General features: G+C 39.1%; 1 protein-coding gene across 1 annotated transcript in view; it reads left to right on the forward strand.

Moving 5' to 3' along the window:
- Positions 1–1,671: 1,671 nt before the first annotated feature.
- LOC139476113 (zinc finger C3H1 domain-containing protein-like) overlaps positions 1,672–18,690 on the forward strand; it is a 100,742-nt gene continuing 83,723 nt past the window's right edge. The window contains exons 1-11 of the mRNA XM_071259370.1: positions 1,672–2,171; positions 3,283–3,623; positions 5,167–5,434; positions 6,107–6,297; positions 7,886–8,000; positions 8,702–8,778; positions 13,071–13,436; positions 15,056–15,196; positions 15,934–16,077; positions 17,193–17,299; positions 18,400–18,574. Of these exons, the coding sequence (XP_071115471.1) occupies positions 1,751–2,171; positions 3,283–3,623; positions 5,167–5,434; positions 6,107–6,297; positions 7,886–8,000; positions 8,702–8,778; positions 13,071–13,436; positions 15,056–15,196; positions 15,934–16,077; positions 17,193–17,299; positions 18,400–18,574 (2,346 nt within the window). The 5' untranslated portion in view covers positions 1,672–1,750. The remainder of the gene's footprint in view (positions 2,172–3,282; positions 3,624–5,166; positions 5,435–6,106; positions 6,298–7,885; positions 8,001–8,701; positions 8,779–13,070; positions 13,437–15,055; positions 15,197–15,933; positions 16,078–17,192; positions 17,300–18,399; positions 18,575–18,690) is intronic.

Below are 18,690 nucleotides of genomic sequence, written 5' to 3' on the forward strand. Positions count from 1 at the left end.
ACGATGGACTCTGTTGTCAGCAGAGATTTCTTATGATTATAGAAAGGGATTTACCAGTTATATTTGTAAAAATAATATTGAATTTGAAGATGAAATATAGATAAGGGATCTCTGTTACGCCTCTTGATGCATTCTATAGTTTAAAACAGTTAGTGGACGCCAACACGTTTGTTACTGTTATCCCAGTAACAATATATCATATAAAATGTATATACTCCCTTGGTTAAACCTTTTAAACCTAAATCACATCAAAACAGTAATTCTTGCAATGTACAAGTATCATCTCATGAGATCCATGCTAATCTCCCAAGTACAAACTAACAGCATACGAGGCATTGGAATCGAAATTAGAAAGGGTGAGGTGAGGTGAGGTGAGGTGAGGTGAGGTGAGGTGAGGTAAAATAAGACTGAACGTCTATTATTATACTTACATAGCGACGTGCATGTACGTCTCTGTATGTAGCTGCTTGTACTAGTCCGGACCTATGCCGGTTTTATTGTGCCACCCCACTGAGATACCATGCCGCAGTTTAACATGAATACCCTACTCAGACACAGTATACTGACCTCGAGTCGGCCAGTCCATGTACACCCCCCTTTGTGTAGAGCGCCAGGCAGGATAACAACAAGTACCATATGTTAAGGTATTTTGGTATGATGCAGCCAGGGGATCGAACCTCCGAGCTGACGCTGTATCCACTAGACGACGGACGGAGGCGGTATTTTTTAATCATAGTTGGTTGGTTGGTTGGTTGGTTTGTTGTTTAACGCCGCACTCAGCAATATTCCAGCTATATGACGGCGGTCTGTAAATAATCAAGTCTGGACCAGACATTCCAGTGAGCATCGATCCTAGCAATGTAGATCATGAGTAATATGAGTGAGTGAGTGAGTGAGTGCATGTTGTTTTTGTCCAAACTCAGCAATATTCCATGGACGCCTGTAAATAAAAAAAATGTGTGACATGCAAACCAGTGGTTGATATGGAAAATAGGAAATACAGTGATTAATATCATGAGCATCGATCCATGCAATTGGGATCGATGACATGCATCAACCAAGTCAGCGAGCCTGACCACCCGATCCCGTTAGTCGCCTTTTACGACAAGCATGGGTTGCTGAAGACCTATTCCACACCGGAATCTTCACGGGGATTTTAATCATATCCCCGGGTACCTTTATTTTCCTTCTGACATTCCTGTTATCCTATTTTTAATCATAGATAAGATAACAGGAGTGTCAGAAGGAAAATAAAGGTACCCGGGGATAACGGTGTAAAATTCATTTTCAAATCGGATTCCGCGAAATTTATATCAACGAGTTGGGTTGATCTTGAAAGATGTTTTGATGCAAATTGTAAGAGGGAACATATGTAGTCCAGTCATTTTGGTCACTTTGCTCCTCAATTCTGTTTTTATGGAGCCACGGGTTTGAAATATAGTTTGTAGTTATGCTTCTACCTGTTTGTCAAATCACACATATTATTTGAGAAACTGTTTGTGTACTTATTCACACACTTTAATTGATCAATCGACACAGCATGATGATATGTCCCATGTGTAGATTAAGTCGCGTAAAATGGAGAAAATATCACAAGGCACATAATGATGCTTCACCGTTTCAATCACATAATTTAGAGTTATTCCTCTTGATGCGATAGGGGGCGATCTACAAAAATGGCGACGCATTTAACGCGAGGGGAACTCCCGAGTTTGAGCTCAAGAAGTTAAGGTTTAGACAATTATTTACAATGAATGAAGTAGACGACGCTAGTTCTATGAAGGAAGAGGGAGAATTATCTGACGAGGAAGAATATGATGACTCTAGACGTGACCGAAATTTTGACAGAAAAAATAGACATTTAGAACCCCAGAGAAGGGATAGGCAAAGAAGTCCTCCATCTTGGTCAAGAAGCACTAGACAGTCCGACGAGTTAGATTATCGTTACAGACATGGAAGAGATGAAGTGGGGTTTTGGGCACCACCGGTTGGCATGTGTCCACCACCACCACCTCGTCCCCCCATGCACTTCTATGACAGTTTACCCAGACCTCATGCTCCACTGCCAGGTAGCCCCCGAAGCTTGAGGATTCACCCGTTAGGTTATGGAAGAGATAGACCGCCCCATCGTGCTGACGATTTTAGGGACTCCTACCCTTCATCATATCAATGTATCCAACATGGCTGTGCTGGTATAATAGTAGATAATGGTATAAAATAATTTATTTATTTTTCAAACCAATTGGCAGGGATTTTTCTGCAGCAAACGTAAAAAAGTTCCTAATTTGGAACTCAACGTTTTCCAATTCATGTCACAATGTATAAAAGTAATTCCCAATTTTATAGCTTTGTAGAAGTAACTTGTATTCACTTATAACAAGAACAACAAATAGGAACAGGATGGAATGCTTCATTTTATATTATGGCATTAAATGCATTCTCTAAATATCTCTGAATTTAGGAACATATGAACTTCATATTTTTGTAACAAAATATTTTTTTTCAGTTTGCCAGCCAGTGGCACTAGTTATCAATTCTAGATAAGTCCATTTATCATGCTAGACTGCGTGCCCTTGCATATGTAATGGCATTGGTAGTATATCAGAGAGGCTTGACATTTTCTTTTTTGTGATCAGCTATATAAGTGGTATGTTAATAAACAACAAACACATTTCCATCATGAATATAATATGAATTTGTCTCCTTGTTTGAGATGATGCTCATTTGAAATTGTTATAATGGATATTCAGTGTTTGAAAATGTGTGGTAATCATGGTAATCTTGGACCCTTGAACATTGTGTGGAGGTGTTCTCCTGTGTGTTGTTTATTTTGGGGGCTTTCTTTGTCACTAATATTAATTATTAGGGTTATGGCAAGGACCCCTTGACATTCATCTTTTATTTCAAACACTGGACAATGGCACAAAGGTTATTTCAATTAAATTGATGAATTTCAATGTTTTCTAAGTTTTCACCATCAATAGAAAGATATATACAAACCTGCTTACTCAGATTAAAATAAAATGTCATTGGCTGTGTAAATACAACCTTCTGTGTGTCAGAGGTTGAAAGAAGTGATGAAGTAAATAATGATTGTACCCAGGGTGCTGTATGAATTGTCGAACATTTAAAATCTGAAATTTTGAAAAATGTAACACTGCTAGTTGCTTACCAACGTGATTGCAAAACGAATCGGTTACCTTTGCAAATAATGCGTTCAAGCAAAACTCGGTGTTATATTTTAGCTTCACCTCTCACATATTGTCCTTAAGAATTACTCAGCTAGGAAAAACTGGAGATTCAATATTCGTCATGGACCAGAAAAATTTAAAAGAAGAAACCAGGATTCTGATGAGGGAAACTTTGAGGAGCTGCTGGAGAAATATCGCACAATACAGAAGCAGCTTGAAAACCTGGAAGAGGAGGAAGGGGAGACAACTAGCACTGGTTCTCTCCCTGCAGGCTCCGAGAAGCCAAAGGAGCAGAGTGTCAAGGATGGCAAGACGGGGGAGGGGCCAGCTAAGAACACTGACCAGGCAGGGGGGGTCATCGTTATTGACGCCTCGCCAGAAAAGGTTGAGAAGAATGGTGACAGCCTTGAAAATTCAGGGAAAAAAGAACAGGTATTTATTTGTTAGGTTTGTAATGGATGTATTTTCAGGCTTAAAAATTAGCCATTTTGCAGCATGTTCAAATGGTAGACACTTATTAAATACATGCTGTTACACAGTCTTGACTAGGTGATCTGAATGCTTCATTAAGGGAATAGTGTTCTGCCTAGACAGCAGAATTCTCATGATAATTTAAGGGAACTGATGGCCCAGTCGTCTGAGGCGCTGAGATTCGCTGTGCAGAGTTGCATCCCTTGGAAACGCCAGAAACCAATGATTGTGGTTTCGAATCCTGGTTCATCCCAATTATGTTTCTAGGTGTTTCAGCACATACCCGTGCTCGTTGTTTAACTGAAAGTGTAAACATTTGAGACCTGCATCACTTCGGGCTTTCCTACCACATTAAGCTGACACACCACGATATAACTGGAATACTGTTAAAAGTGGTGTTAAACGATAATTTATTGATTGACGCATAATATTTATGCTCAGTGGGACATCGTACACATTCATGATAATGGATATGTTGTATATTATATTGTTGTCATAGTTCCAATGAAAACACAGATGTTTCTGCTCCAAATGACCCCAGTATCACAGAATCACTGACCACAAGAATGTGTCTCATGGCGCATCTGTCAGTGTGATGGTGACAGACTGAGGAAAGATAGAAAAACTGAGACATGTCAGCTCTGTATAAATCATGGGATGTCTAATTCAATGACAAAAACTAAATTCACAATGAGGGCCTTGAAGAAACTTGCTACCAGCTACTGACAGTGATCACAAACAAGCTGTTGAGGCTAAATGCTGCTGATATTCGCTACATCTGAGAAATATGTCGTGCGAATATCCTGTGTGTCACTAACGTTTTGGCCGGTGATTCTGCATCAATAATCTGCATATCGGGTTGTTAGTATTATGTGATCTCTCAGAGAGGCCCCATATGCTGAAGGGGTCCTTGTCCCCACTTTTTCAGTTTTTGGCAGAACACTGTGGAAGATCATGAAGATGAGGATTCAAACTACAGATGTGATGGAAATACCATCATCATCATATCTTTATAAAAGACACTTGAAATTTTGTTTCATAAGACATGTAAGATATGGTCATTGATCATGTTGATTTTGAAAAAAACCCGTTCTGAATCTAAAACTAGCCAAAGATGTCCTTCATCTTCCCTTTAAATATTTTACACCTCACATAATCATGATAATGATATCTTGAATATTGGCGAAGCTTACTCAGTCATGTTAGGAGAGGGGCGGTGGGTAGCCTAGTGGTTGAAACGTTCGCTTGTCACGCTTAAAGCCTGGGTTCAAATGTCCATATGGGTACAATATATGAAACCCATTTGTGGTATCACCACTGTGATATTGCAGGAATATGACTAAAAGTGATGTAAGACCATACTCCCTCACTCGTGTTACTAGACTGAAAGAAATTTTACTAGGTATGGCTTTAGACTACTGTCTTATATTGCAGACTGATAGTGGGCTGGAGAGAGGAAGTGTTTATCATTACAAGTTCCTTAAACTGTTGCTATGGTTTACAGGGTGTGGAAGAGGAAGAAGAGGAGTTGGATTTGGATGAGCTGAGGAAGATTGCTCTAGCTTCAGCTGGGGCTCGAGCCAACAAGACAACCAGTAAAGCAGAACCCAACAAAACACCGCCCTTAAATGGGGGTCCAGGAAAGAAGGTCAGCCCTAAGTCTTCAGGAAGTAGGAACACGAAAAGTCAGAGCTCTCGAGTCAGAGACACCCCAAGGAGACAGATACAGACCCGGTCCAGTGATAGATCAGATCGGAGGCGATCTGTGTCAGGTAAAAATTGTTGGCAGAAATACTTGTTTTAATTTCTGAGACTGTGCACTTCTATAACATAAGTGAAGCGTGCCACACGTCGCAACCTGGAAACCTCATGTTCATGCTTTGGACCCCCAGGATGTTTTGCTTAGACTTATGAAGAGAAGAGTCCCCTCAAATTGAAAATAGACTCCAGTAAATCCCTGATCTCACATCAGTATTGTCTCTTGTTCTTTGGTTGGAGGTGTCAAAATCTTTTTGATTTGAATCCCCACAACCACTTGATTATGGATCCCTGCTTTTCAGCATGTCTTTGCTTGTTGGGTAACCTACAGTGTGTGTCAGTTTGGGCTTCCTTCCCATATAACCCATGAAGATCCCGGTTAGAAGGTCTTCAGCAACCCATGCTTGTTGTAAGAGGCGACTAATGGGATCCGGTATGTCATCATATCCCAATTGTGTGGATTGATGCTCATTATATCAATCACTGGATTGTCTAGATCCAGACTCAATTATTTTCAGACCGCCATCATATAGCTGGAATATAGCAGAGTGCTCAACAACAAACAACAAGCAAACAGATCCTTCCCACATTATACTGACAATCAGTGATACAGCAGGTTATTGTAATATTACTCAAAGCAAGTTTCACATGTTTCACCAAACTCATGCTTTCACTCCTTTCTTCAGGAAAAGATAGTCAACCTTCGAGGTCACCTAGAAAAGTTCAACAAAGGCGATCCAAAAGTAACGACAGAAAAAAGACACTGGCGAAAAAAGACAATGACTTTGAAAAACAAGAAATTGAGCGTATACTCTCCCTGTCGGATACTGATGAAAAGATTGCTCGATTCCTTCAGCTGATTAACCACAGGAGCAAGGTGAGAGGATGCGTTGATACACATTACACAAATTTTGATTTATGTCTGGTATCTGCCAGTAAAATAACAAACTAATCTGAATTTGATGCAAAAATGAGATTTTAGTCTAGAACCAATTATTTAATGCCTAAAATGCTTAGTTGAACCAAAACATTGACAAAAAACGAACTCAAAGGGTGGAAAGGGAGGTCTGCCAGATCCCTTAAAAGAGTTACTGGATTTTGAAAGTAGTTTGCCGATCAACCAGTGTGCTGTGAGTTATTGATAGAAATATGTTGCCTAATCACGTTCATATTTTAACAGTCAGTTGCCATATTGGTAGAAATATAATTCCAAACCTAAAATAAAAGTTATTCATACATTTCAATTTAGGTTTTGTAAAAAAATATATGAATGAAAGTGTCAGAATGTAATCTTGAATGATCATTCTTGTCGGGGAGCACTGATTATTATCCCCGGCCTCGAAGTGGGGTGGGGATATTGGAACGGAGTTAGTCTTTCCATCCATCCATCCGCTTCTCAATGGGGACAAATGTTCTCAAAAAATATTCAAGTTAGAGGAATGAAATTTTGAACACTGATGTTACTGGTCACGACCTCAAAAGAGTTAAAAAAAAATTGGTGTCGCACATTCATATTTTACAGAGTTATGGCCCTTGCTCCATGCTTTTCAACTTTCTCAGAAACTACTGAAGCTACAAGAATGAAAGTTTGCATGCTTATCTAAGAGATACTTGTCAAGACTAAGTTAAAAAGTTGTTCCCATCTATTTCATTGTTTACAGAGTTACGGTCTTCGATTCCTGTTATTTGTGCAAAGGGGCCAAGTTTTCTCACAAACTACTAAAGCTTATCTAAGAGATACTTATCAAGACTGAGTTATTTTATCCCGAGAAAGGACCTTTTGTGTGCATTAATTTCAAGTTTAATAATTTTTTTCTGTTGACAAAAAGTCGCCCAAGTGCCTATATTTTCTTAAGGCTTTATTGGGCTCTTTTTTTTTATAGTTTTTGTTCTCTACTAAGTGAACAAACAAACTTCTAATGTGCCTCATGGTGGGGGATAGTGATAACACTGTTTTCATGTTTATACTGAATTATCATGTTAAAGTGAATGTTTCAAAGGAATTCTATTTCTAAATTCTGCTTGCAACACTTTAGGCAGTTGTATTTCATAAGGATTGCCAGCCATATATGTTAGGATTTTAAGAGTCAGGTTAGCAGGATAAGAACTAAACTCAAAAGCTTTACTAGCCCGGGTACACATAAAATGCCCATGTAGTGTTACAACAATGGGGAAATTGAGAAATTTGTACAAGCCCAAAGGAATTTTTACTAGCCTCGGGCTTTAGCAGGCTAGTGTTAAGTTCTAACCCTGGTTAGGGGTCAACCTATATCCCAGGTCGGCCAATACTCTGTGGTAATAAGTATTGTTAGTATAGTTCAATAAATATCTGCCTTCTGGACTTATCTGATGACACGTAGAAATTTTAGCCAATGTTATAAATATGAATTGACCAAGTTCACTCCAGTGTCTATGACAGTATGAGTTATGACAGCCAGTATGAGCATCTTGCCATTGTTGTGCAGTTGAAGGTCAAGGCTACAGGAAGCAAGTCCTTGGAGGTGAAGGCCAACAGTGTGCAGCTGCAGGACAACTACGAGGAGGTGGAGATGGAGATTGACAGCAGCGAGGAGTCCAACAGTGAGTGCCACGGAGCAGTCTTATGTATTATGTACATCATTTATTGTCTTATTGCAATGAATCTCTCTGGAGAGTTGTGTCCCCTTACCATGCCAGGATCCATGTCAGCACAATATTCATGTTGATGTTTCTGTTTGAGGGGGGGGGGGGCATGAAGATGGTTGTCACCACTCAACCAATGACATATAAAGTGTTCACTGGTAGCAAAAGGCTTCACGGATGTTAAACATTTTATATGTCATTGGTAGAGTGATCACATGGGGACAACCATTTTCATGTCCATAAGGGGGCACGGGTGGCCCAGTCGTCAAAGGCACCGCTATTCGCTGTGCAGAGTTGCGTCCCGTGGACACACCAGAAACCTATGATTGTGGGTTCGAATCCCGGTTTGCCCCGATTATGTTTCTAGGTTTGTCAGCACCATACCCGTGCTCGTGGGTTTCACCAAAGTGATAAACATCTGAGACATCACTCCGGGCTTTCCTCCCGGATTAAGCTGCCACGCCGAGATATAACTAGAATACTGTTAAAAGCGGCGTTAAACACAACTCACTCACTCATGTCCATAACAACCCCATCCGAAATCCCTTGCCATGGGAAGATGATATGATATAGAAATACTGTTCAAGATGGCATAAACTTATCTCTAACCTCTCTATGCTGCTGAGGCCTGGACTTTCATGTGTGTCCCCATGTTTCAGTGGCCAACATGGAGGGCGGTGTGGGGCTGGAGGAGTTCCAGTCAGACCCAGACTTTCATATCGCAATGAAACCAGTGGTGAGTCTATCTAAAGCCTGGTAAACTGTATAGTAGTCTGGCAGTATGCAGATTAGTCAGGGACTTTTCAGCAATGCATGGAATTGGGACCTTCAACATCCTGTCTAAGTGTCATTTAACAGATCAGTCTGGAATGCCTTGTCAGAGGAAAGAACTCTGTTGTGGAGATAAAAAAGTGGGCCATTTTGTCTTCGATCACCTTTGATTATTCCATGCATATTTAGAGGTCATACAGTATCATCAGGCCAAAAAAGATGTTAAAAGTGTCATTGAAATATTGATGCTTGGGACTAGTTGTGTTCTATAGACAATGTTGAATGTTTTGGGAGATTTTGTGGAAATTGTCCCTGACAAAGTAATTTAGAAACCAATAAAATCAAACAATAAAATATTTTGAAAGAGTAATCTATGGTAAATAAAATAGTCATGCATACATGGTGAATGTATTTGGGATGAGATTATATTGAGCATTCCTGAAATATGTAACTGACAAAAGTGATTAAAATACCCTTTATATCAGATAATAAAAGATCATGAAAGTGTTATTGAAACTATCATGCATATTCGGAGGTCCAGGTATGGTTTACCAATACATGCCTGGGTCTAGTAATGTGCTATAGAAAATGTTGAATGTTTTTGGGATGAGATTATATTGCACATTCCTGAAATATGTAACTGACATAAGTGATTAAAATACCCTTTATATCAGATAATAAAAGATCATGAAAGTGTTATTGAAACTATCATGCATATTCGGAGGTCCAGGTATGGTTTACCAATACATGCCTGGGTCTTGTAATGTGCTATAGAAAATGTTGAATGTTTTTGGGATGAGATTATATTGAGCATTCCTGAAATATGTAACTGACAAATGTGATTAAAATACCCTTTATATCAGATAATAAAAGATCATAAAATTGTTATTGAAACTATCATGCATACTCGGAGGTCCAGGTATGGTTTACCAATACATGCCTGGGTCTAGTAATGTGCTATAGAAAATGTTGAATGTTTTTAGGATGAGATTATATTGAGCATTCCTGAAATATGTAACTGACAAAAGTGATTGAAATACCCTTTATATCAGATAATAAAAGATCATGAAAGTGTTATTGAAACTATCATGCATATTCGGAGGTCCAGGTATGGTTTACCAATACATGCCTGGGTCTAGTAATGTGCTATAGAAAATGTTGAATGTTTTTGGGATGAGATTATATTGAGCATTCCTGAAATATATAACTGACAAAAATAATTAAAATACCCATTACATCAGATAATAAAAGATCATGAAAGTGTTATTGAAACTATCATGCATATTCGGAGGTCCAGGTATGGTTTACCAATACATGCCTGGGTCTAGTAATGTGCTATAGAAAATGTTGAATGTTTTTGGGATGAGATTATATTGAGCATTCCTGAAATATGTAACTGACAAATGTGATTAAAATACCCTTTATATCAGATAGTAAAAGATCATAAAATTGTTATTGAAACTATCATGCATATTCGGAGGTCCAGGTATGGTTTACCAATACATGCCTGGGTCTAGTAATGTGCTATAGAAAATGTTGAATGTTTTTGGGATGAGATTATATTGAGCATTCCTGAAATATGTAACTGACAAAATTAATTAAAATACCCTTTATATCAGATAATAATAGATCATAAAATTGTTATTGAAACTATCATGCATATTCGGAGGTCCAGGTATGGTTTACCAATACATGCCTGGGTCTAGTAATGTGCTATAGAAAATGTTGAATGTTTTTGGGATGAGATTATATTGAGCATTCCTGAAATATATAACTGAAAAAAATAATTAAAATACCCATTACATCAGATGATAAAAGATCATGAAAGTGTTATTGAAACTATCATGCATATTCGGAGGTCCAGGTATGGTTTACCAATACATGCCTGGGTCTAGTAATGTGCTATAGAAAATGTTGAATGTTTTTGGGATGAGATTATATTGAGCATTCCTGAAAAATGTAACTGACAAAATTAATTAAAATTCTCTTTAAATCAGATTATAAAAGATCATGAAAGTGTTATTGAAACTATCATGCATATTCGGAGGTCCAGGTATGGTTTACCAATACATGCCTGGGTCTAGTAATGTGCTATAGAAAATGTTGAATGTTTTTGGGATGTGATTATATTGAGCATTCCTGAAATATGTAACTGACAAATGTGATTAAAATACCCTTTATATCAGATGATAAAAGATCATGAAAGTGTTATTGAAACTATCATGCATATTCGGAGGTCCAGGTATGGTTTACCAATACATGCCTGGGTCTAGTAATGTGCTATAGAAAATGTTGAATGTTTTTGGGATGAGATTATATTGAGCATTCCTGAAAAATGTAACTGACAAAATTAATTAAAATTCTCTTTAAATCAGATTATAAAAGATCATGAAAGTGTTATTGAAACTATCATGCATATTCGGAGGTCCAGGTATGGTTTACCAATACATGCCTGGGTCTAGTAATGTGTTATAGAAAATGTTGAATGTTTTTAGGATGAGATTATATTGAGCATTCCTGAAATATGTAACTGACAAAAGTGATTGAAATACCCTTTATATCAGATAATAAAAGATCATAAAATTGTTATTGAAACTATCATGCATATTCGGAGGTCCAGGTATGGTTTACCAATACATGCCTGGGTCTAGTAATGTGCTATAGAAAATGTTGAATGTTTTTGGGATGAGATTATATTGAGCATTCCTGAAATATGTAACTGACAAATGTGATTAAAATACCCTTTATATCAGATAATAAAAGATCATAAAATTGTTATTGAAACTATCATGCATATTCGGAGGTCCAGGTATGGTTTACCAATACATGCCTGGGTCTAGTAATGTGCTATAGAAAATGTTGAATGTTTTTGGGATGAGATTATATTGAGCATTCCTGAAATATGTAACTGACAAAAGTGATTAAAATTCCCTTTAAATCAGATAATAAAAGATCATGAAAGTGTTATTGAAACTATCATGCATATTCGGAGGTCCAGGTATGGTGTACCAATACATGCCTGGGTCTAGTAATGTGCTACAGAAAATGTTGAATGTTTTTGGGATGAGATTATATTGAGCATTCCTGAAATATGTAACTGACAAAAATAATTAAAATACCCCTTAAATCAGATAATAAAAGATCATGAAAGTGTTATTGAAACTATCATGCATATTTGGAGGTCCAGGTATGGTTTACCAATACATGCCTGGGTCTAGTAATGTGCTATAGAAAATGTTGAATGTTTTTGGGATGAGATTATATTGCACATTCCTGAAAAATGTAACTGACAAAATTAATTAAAATTCCCTTTATATCAGATAATAAAAGATCATGAAAGTGTTATTGAAACTATCATGCATATTCGGAGGTCCAGGTATGGTTTACCAATACATGCCTGGGTCTAGTAATGTGCTATAGAAAATGTTGAATGTTTTTGGGATGAGATTATGTTGAGCATTCCTGAAATATGAAACTGACAAAAATAATTAAAATACCCTTTAAATCAGATAATAAAGATCATGAAAGTGTTATTGAAACTATCATGCATATTCGGAGGTCCAGGTATGGTTTACCAATACATGCCTGGGTCTAGTAATGTGCTATAGCAAAATGTTGAATGTTTTTGGGATGAGATTATATTGAGCATTCCTGAAATATATAACTGACAAAAGTAATTAAAATATCTTTTAAATCAGATAATAAAAGATCATGAAAGTGTTATTGAAACTATCATGCATATTCGGAGGTCCAGGTATGGTTTACCAATACATGCCTGGGTCTAGTAATGTGCTATAGCAAAATGTTGAATGTTTTTGGGATGAGATTATATTGCGCATTCCTGAAATATGTAACTGACAAAAGGGATTAAAATAACCATTAAATCAGACAAAGATAAAGGAGAAGTGCACTGATGTAGTTTTGGGTTAATTTGAATTGGGTGAATTGTTGAGATTAGAAATGTTTGATTGCTTGTTTGATGCTTTGCCCTTTCTAGCACCTCAAATCAAACTGTCTTTTGAAAAAGCGAAACAAATCATTTGGTCTAAATGGTCTATGCAACTCGAAAGAAGTTGAGGAACTCCCTATTTTTCCATCTGACTATAGTTAATCTACCATGTCCAGGAGTAGTATATGTAATATAGTAGTATATGTATATAACTTTATTATATACGATCTCATCATGTTTATTATGATATCAAATAAAACCTTTTAGCAGTAGCGAACAACTTCTTTCAAAGGGATATGTTATTTCAGACTTTAGAGCTACCAGATCCTGTCCTACTTCCGTCATTCTATGGCCAGCTTCCACAGCAGTGGCTTCCACAAGCTCAGGAGCTCCCGTTCATGGTGCCCCCACCCCCGCCCCCTCCCATCACCATGGGTCCAATCCCTCCCCCTCCACTGCCAGCTGACCCACCCCCTCCCGTGCCCCCGCCTCCAGAAGCCCCTCCCCTTCCTGAAGGTCCTCCTCCCCCTGAAGATGGGATGACGCCTCAACCTCCACCTCCCCCTCCACCGGTTGTTGATGCAGAGGAAGAGGGAGATGAGGCCGCGTTATTGCGAGCACAGTTGTTGAAGTCATTGGCGATGAAGAAAAAGCAAGCATCTGTTGAGCCTCAGGTATATGTTTGTTTGTTGTTTCATACCGCACTCAGCAATGTTCATGCTATATGACGGCAGTCTGTAAATAATCAAGTTTGGACCAGACAATCCAGTGATTGACATCATTAGCATCAATAAACACAATTGGGATATGACATGCACAAACCAAGTCATGGAAATTGACCACACAATCCCATTAGTTGCCTCTTACAACAAACGTAGTCGCCTTTTATGGCAAGCATGGGTTATGTTGTCATTGTATGGTGACTTGGTAGTTTTGTTTCTTATGTTCTTCATTTTAAAAATACATTTACAGAAGTTTGAAATGTTTGAATGAGACTGCAGCTGAAATATTATGTTTAATTAGTTTCAACTTCTGATGTGGATAGTCCACTTCTGTTATGATGAAACAAAATGATTACTAATAATTTGTCAGGTATTGCCTTGAAAGGCTTCTCTATCTCAGTATCCCTGTTAAATGTTGAGTAGCATATCTTCAGCCTGTGGATTTAGCCATTAGTTAGAAGACCTTCAATCTGAACATGCTGAAGCCTGAGTCTAGTAAAATTTTATTAGGTCTAGCCAGGCTCATAATTGTCCGTATGCTAACGCTAAAATTCACATATAATGATGACCGCCTCCGTGGTCTAGAGGTAGAGCGTCCGCCCGGAGAGCGGAAGGTCCGGGGTTTGATCCCCGGCCGCATCATACCAAAAGATGTTAAAAGATGGTACTTGTTGTGACCCTGTCTGGTGCTCGGCATTAAGGGGCTAAAACAAGGACTGGTCGGCTCGGAGTCAGTATACTGAGTGAGGTATTCATGTTAAACTGTATCTCAGTATCTCAGTGTGCTAGCACTATAAATCGGCATCAGTCCGGACTGGTACAAGCAGCTGAACACACGCATGCATGCACGTCGCTATATAAGTGCAATAATCTTGGACGCGATGTTAAACCCAATTTCACCTCACCTCACCTGCACATATAATGATACAACAAGATTAGTTCAGGCTTGGAGACTCTGTACATTGATGTACTCATTATAGTGATAGTATTTTCCACTCTTTTCCAAAAATATTTCTGTTCACCAGCTCAAATATGGATATTGGCATCATTTTCAGTAGATTTTTAGTTATCAAGATTTATGTAAGGATAGTTTTTAGCCCAGCTTATTAAGCAGAAAGAAATTTTGGCTTAAGATTTAAGTCACTGACTGATTGAATATGTATGAATGTCATATGAAAACTGTTACCTCTTTTTTTCCCCCGTGAAAATGTATAGCTTTTGATATATGTAACTGATAAAAGTAAATTAAAATACGCATTAATTAAGACGATAAAAGATATTGAAAGTGTAATTGAAATATCATGCATATTCGGAGGTCCAGGTATGGTTTACCAATACATGCCTGGGTCTAGTTATGTGCTATAGAAAATGTTGAATGTTTTGGGGATGAGATTATATTGCACATTCCTGAAATATGTAACTGACAAAATAAATTAAGATAGTCTCAGTGAGACAATAAAAGATCATGAAAGTGTAACTGAAATAATTATGTATATTCAGAGGTCAAATTAATGTTCACTAATACAAGCCTGGGTCTAGTTATGGTGATGCCATGGTGATGTTTGTTGTAGGTACCAGCTCCTCCAGTGAAGCCGGCCAGTAACGAAGCATCGCCGTCCACCTCTCGCAGCCAGTCTCCGTCTCTACACGTCCTCACCACACACAAAACCAACAAACCAGCCAAGAAACAAGCTCCATCCATCTTCACTCCTGTAAGATTCAAGTTGTGTGTGTGGTGGGGTGGTCTAGTGGTTAAAGTGTTTGCTGCTTTTGTATATATGACTCTTTTAGTATTGTGATGGGTAATGGTAAACTTTATACACCATCTTGTGCAGTGACTGAAATTTAAGTCTATGTAAGTCTATGTTTTCCAGTTGAATATGATACACTGTATACTGTTACCCCAATATCCAGGGGCACGGGTAGTCTTCGTTGTGCAGAGTTGTGTCCCTTGGGCATGCCAGAAACCTATGATTGTGGGTTCAAATCCTGGTTAGCCGCGATTATGTTTCTAGGTTTGTCAGCACCCGTGCTCGTGGGTTTCACCGAAGTGGTAAACATCTGAGATCTGCATCACTTTGGGCTTTCCTCCCACATTAAGCTGACACGCCGTGATATAACTGGAATACTGTTAAAAGCAGCGTTAAACCCAACTCACTCACCCAATATCTTACGGTTATGATACAAGAAGTGAGGTAGAACAGTTATTTGAAATCATTTGGCGCTGAAGGAACAGAAATATTGCTGATTAATATCCAGATTCACGTTATTTGCTCAAAGGTGTCATATATTTCAGTTCAAGTCCAATATTCACCCTGATTTTGATTCCTGGTGTGTCAGTACCATTCAAGAGCTTATTGGTTTCACAACTTTAGACTGCTTTCAAGATGCCATACTGTTAAAAGTGGCCTATATCTGACATTGATACCTTCATGCTTACCTCCGTCAGCTGCCTGTACATAAACCAGTGGTGATTCCGCTAGAGAACTCGTCAGATGAAGACGAGACTCCATCACCAGTCCGCATCAACCCCATGTCCTTCCTTCTGGGAGATCTGGACAGTTTCCTCAAGGCCGCTCGCAAGTCAGTGGAGGTGAGAATTGTGTTGTGTTCTGAAAGCAGAGTGAAGGAATTAGGAAGTAAACAAAGTTATTTTTGATATGTTTTGACCAGTTTTTAGTGGCTGTTCAGCATCGACAGTATTTGGTCCAGGTTGGTGTACTGTTTGGGTTGACCGTTTCCTTGGCTGTTGGATGATTTGTCATGACAACAGTGTCTGTTGTAGCGGCAGAGAATTTGATAGAATCATAGAAGTTAAGTCTTTGTTAGCTTAATATGAGCTCAAATGTTCAATCTGTTATTGAAATTGGTTTTGAAGTATTGGTTAGTCGTTTGTCTTTGGTTATTTTTCCCATGAAGTATCACATGAGTCACCTATATGACCAGTATCAGAGATGTAATGAACTTGTTTAGTTCAGCAGTATGACACAAGTTGTCTCTTGTATAACTAGTACTCCCTATGGACCGCCTCCATTTTCTAGTGGTAGAGCGCCCATCTGGAGAGCAGAAAGTCTGAGGTTCGTTCCCTGGCTGAGTCATACCAAAAGATGTTATTTGATGGTACTTGTTGTTACCCTGCCTGGTGCTCGGCATTAAGGGTCTAAAACAAGGGCTAGTCAGCTTTGAGTCAGTATACTGTGTCTAGGTTAGGTATTCATGTTAAACAGTGACCTGGTATCTCAGTGGGCTAGCACTGTAAAATCGGCATTAGTCTGGACTAGTACAAGCAGCCACACACACACACACATACATATGTATGTATGTTGCGATATAAGTGCAATTATCTTGAAAGCGATTCTAAACCCCATTTCACCTCACCCAATACACCACATGGGGAAGATTGGGTCCCTAGCACTCAGTGTTAGGCATAAGACAAACGTGAGGAGTGAGTATTTAAAATGCTTGACATGTCTGGTGGTGTGTCATTGTGACTTGAAAGCTTGGTTTGTTGTTCATGTTGTCAACCACTGTCTGGCCTGTCCTCGATTTGATGACTACAGGCCCTTGTGATATGGTTGAATGTTGCTGAAAATGGGTCATAAAACAGCATTCACAGCCCCCATTATGGATTATATGGTGAAGTAAGTAGTTGTCGGAGGACATTTTGTCCAATTATTCTGAATCGGCACTAACTCCTCCCGTTTCCAGGAGAATGATACCAAGGCCAGTACGGACAAGCCACGGGAGACGAAGATGCAGCAGGTGATGAAGATCCAGGAGATCCAGCAGTGCGAGGCCAATCTTACCCGTCAGAGGTACGTCATGGGGTCTCAGACACTGCTTCAGTGTACATTAGAGTTGATCCTTAGCGGATTGATTACTTTATGATTTAAAGGAATGATTGACCACTGTGGTATCTTAGGAAGGGTAGTACTTTGATGGTTAAACACTTAGAAAATCTGTCAATATTAATTGAGTGAGTCATTTTAGCCTTACCATGCTTACTGCTGTATGCTGTCCCCTGTGTTGAAGCTGGGGAAGAATAGGTCCATGAGTGTCTTCAATAGAATGCCAGGGTTGTTGTAAGAGCTGACTAAAGACCATTGGGGTCTGTCCTGTGATTATTCAAAGGAAGAATCGATCCCTAGTGGGCCATGCTTGTCATAATTGCCGACTAAAGAGCATCGAGTGGTTCATACTACTGTGGTTATTCCAGGGAAGAATCAGTCCCTAGTATGCCATGGTTGTCAAAAAAGCCAGCTCAAGAGCATCGGGTGATCTGCCCCATGATTATTCCAGGGATTAATAGGTCCCCAGTATGCCATGGTTGTCAAAAAAGCCAGCTCAAGAGCATCGGGTGATCTGTCCCATGATTATTCCAGGGAGTAATAGGTCCCCAGTATGCCATGGTTGTCAAAAGAGCCAACTCAAGAACTTTTGGTGTGCATCCTCATTGACTTTGCTGATTGCATGTCTAACTGCCACAATGAGTTTGATTGTGCTCATGTTTTTGGTGATGTGTTTGCCTGGTTCAGAGTCAATTATTAACGGTGCAATCCTAGAAGAATAGAAGAAATAATGGTCTTGAAGTTGATGCTTTCAATTTCGGCCCCAGATGGCATCAACAGGCTCCGTGGTCTAGTTGTTGAGCACCCACCTGGAGAGCGAAGGTCCAGGGTTTGATCCCTGCAAAGTGATAATAATGATGTTAAAAGATGGTACTTGTTACCCTGCCTGGCACTCAGCATTCAGGGGCTAAAACAAGGACTGCATGCACATCTCTGTATAAGTGCAATTATCTTGGAATTCGACGTTAAACCCCATTTCATCTCACCTCATCCAGATGGCATCATTTCAGGCTTATACTGTAACTGTCAGAGAGGTTTTCTTAAGAAGTGCTTCTATTGTCTTGCAGGCAAGCCATCATCAAAGATCAGGCCAACCTCAAGATGCTGATCACAAGGGCTTCCAAGTATTTGCGGAGTGCGCGCCTTGCTGAGGTCAAGGTTGAACAGCTGAAGGAGCAGCTGACAGCTGCGGAGAAGATTGTGGTGGCAAATAAACAACAGCTGGAGAAGACGAAGTCACAGGTCGGTGTATATTTGAAAAGTAGTTAGAGAATACTAGCTGTGAAGAATTATGGTTTATATGTACTGAGTGACAGTTCAGTCTATTGTTAGAGCAGGAGTTGTCTGACAGGAGCACT

Source organism: Haliotis cracherodii, unplaced genomic scaffold, assembly GCF_022045235.1.
Source record: "Haliotis cracherodii isolate W230 unplaced genomic scaffold, xgHalCrac1.p SCAF_3, whole genome shotgun sequence".
Classification (NCBI taxonomy): Eukaryota; Metazoa; Mollusca; class Gastropoda; order Lepetellida; family Haliotidae; genus Haliotis; species Haliotis cracherodii.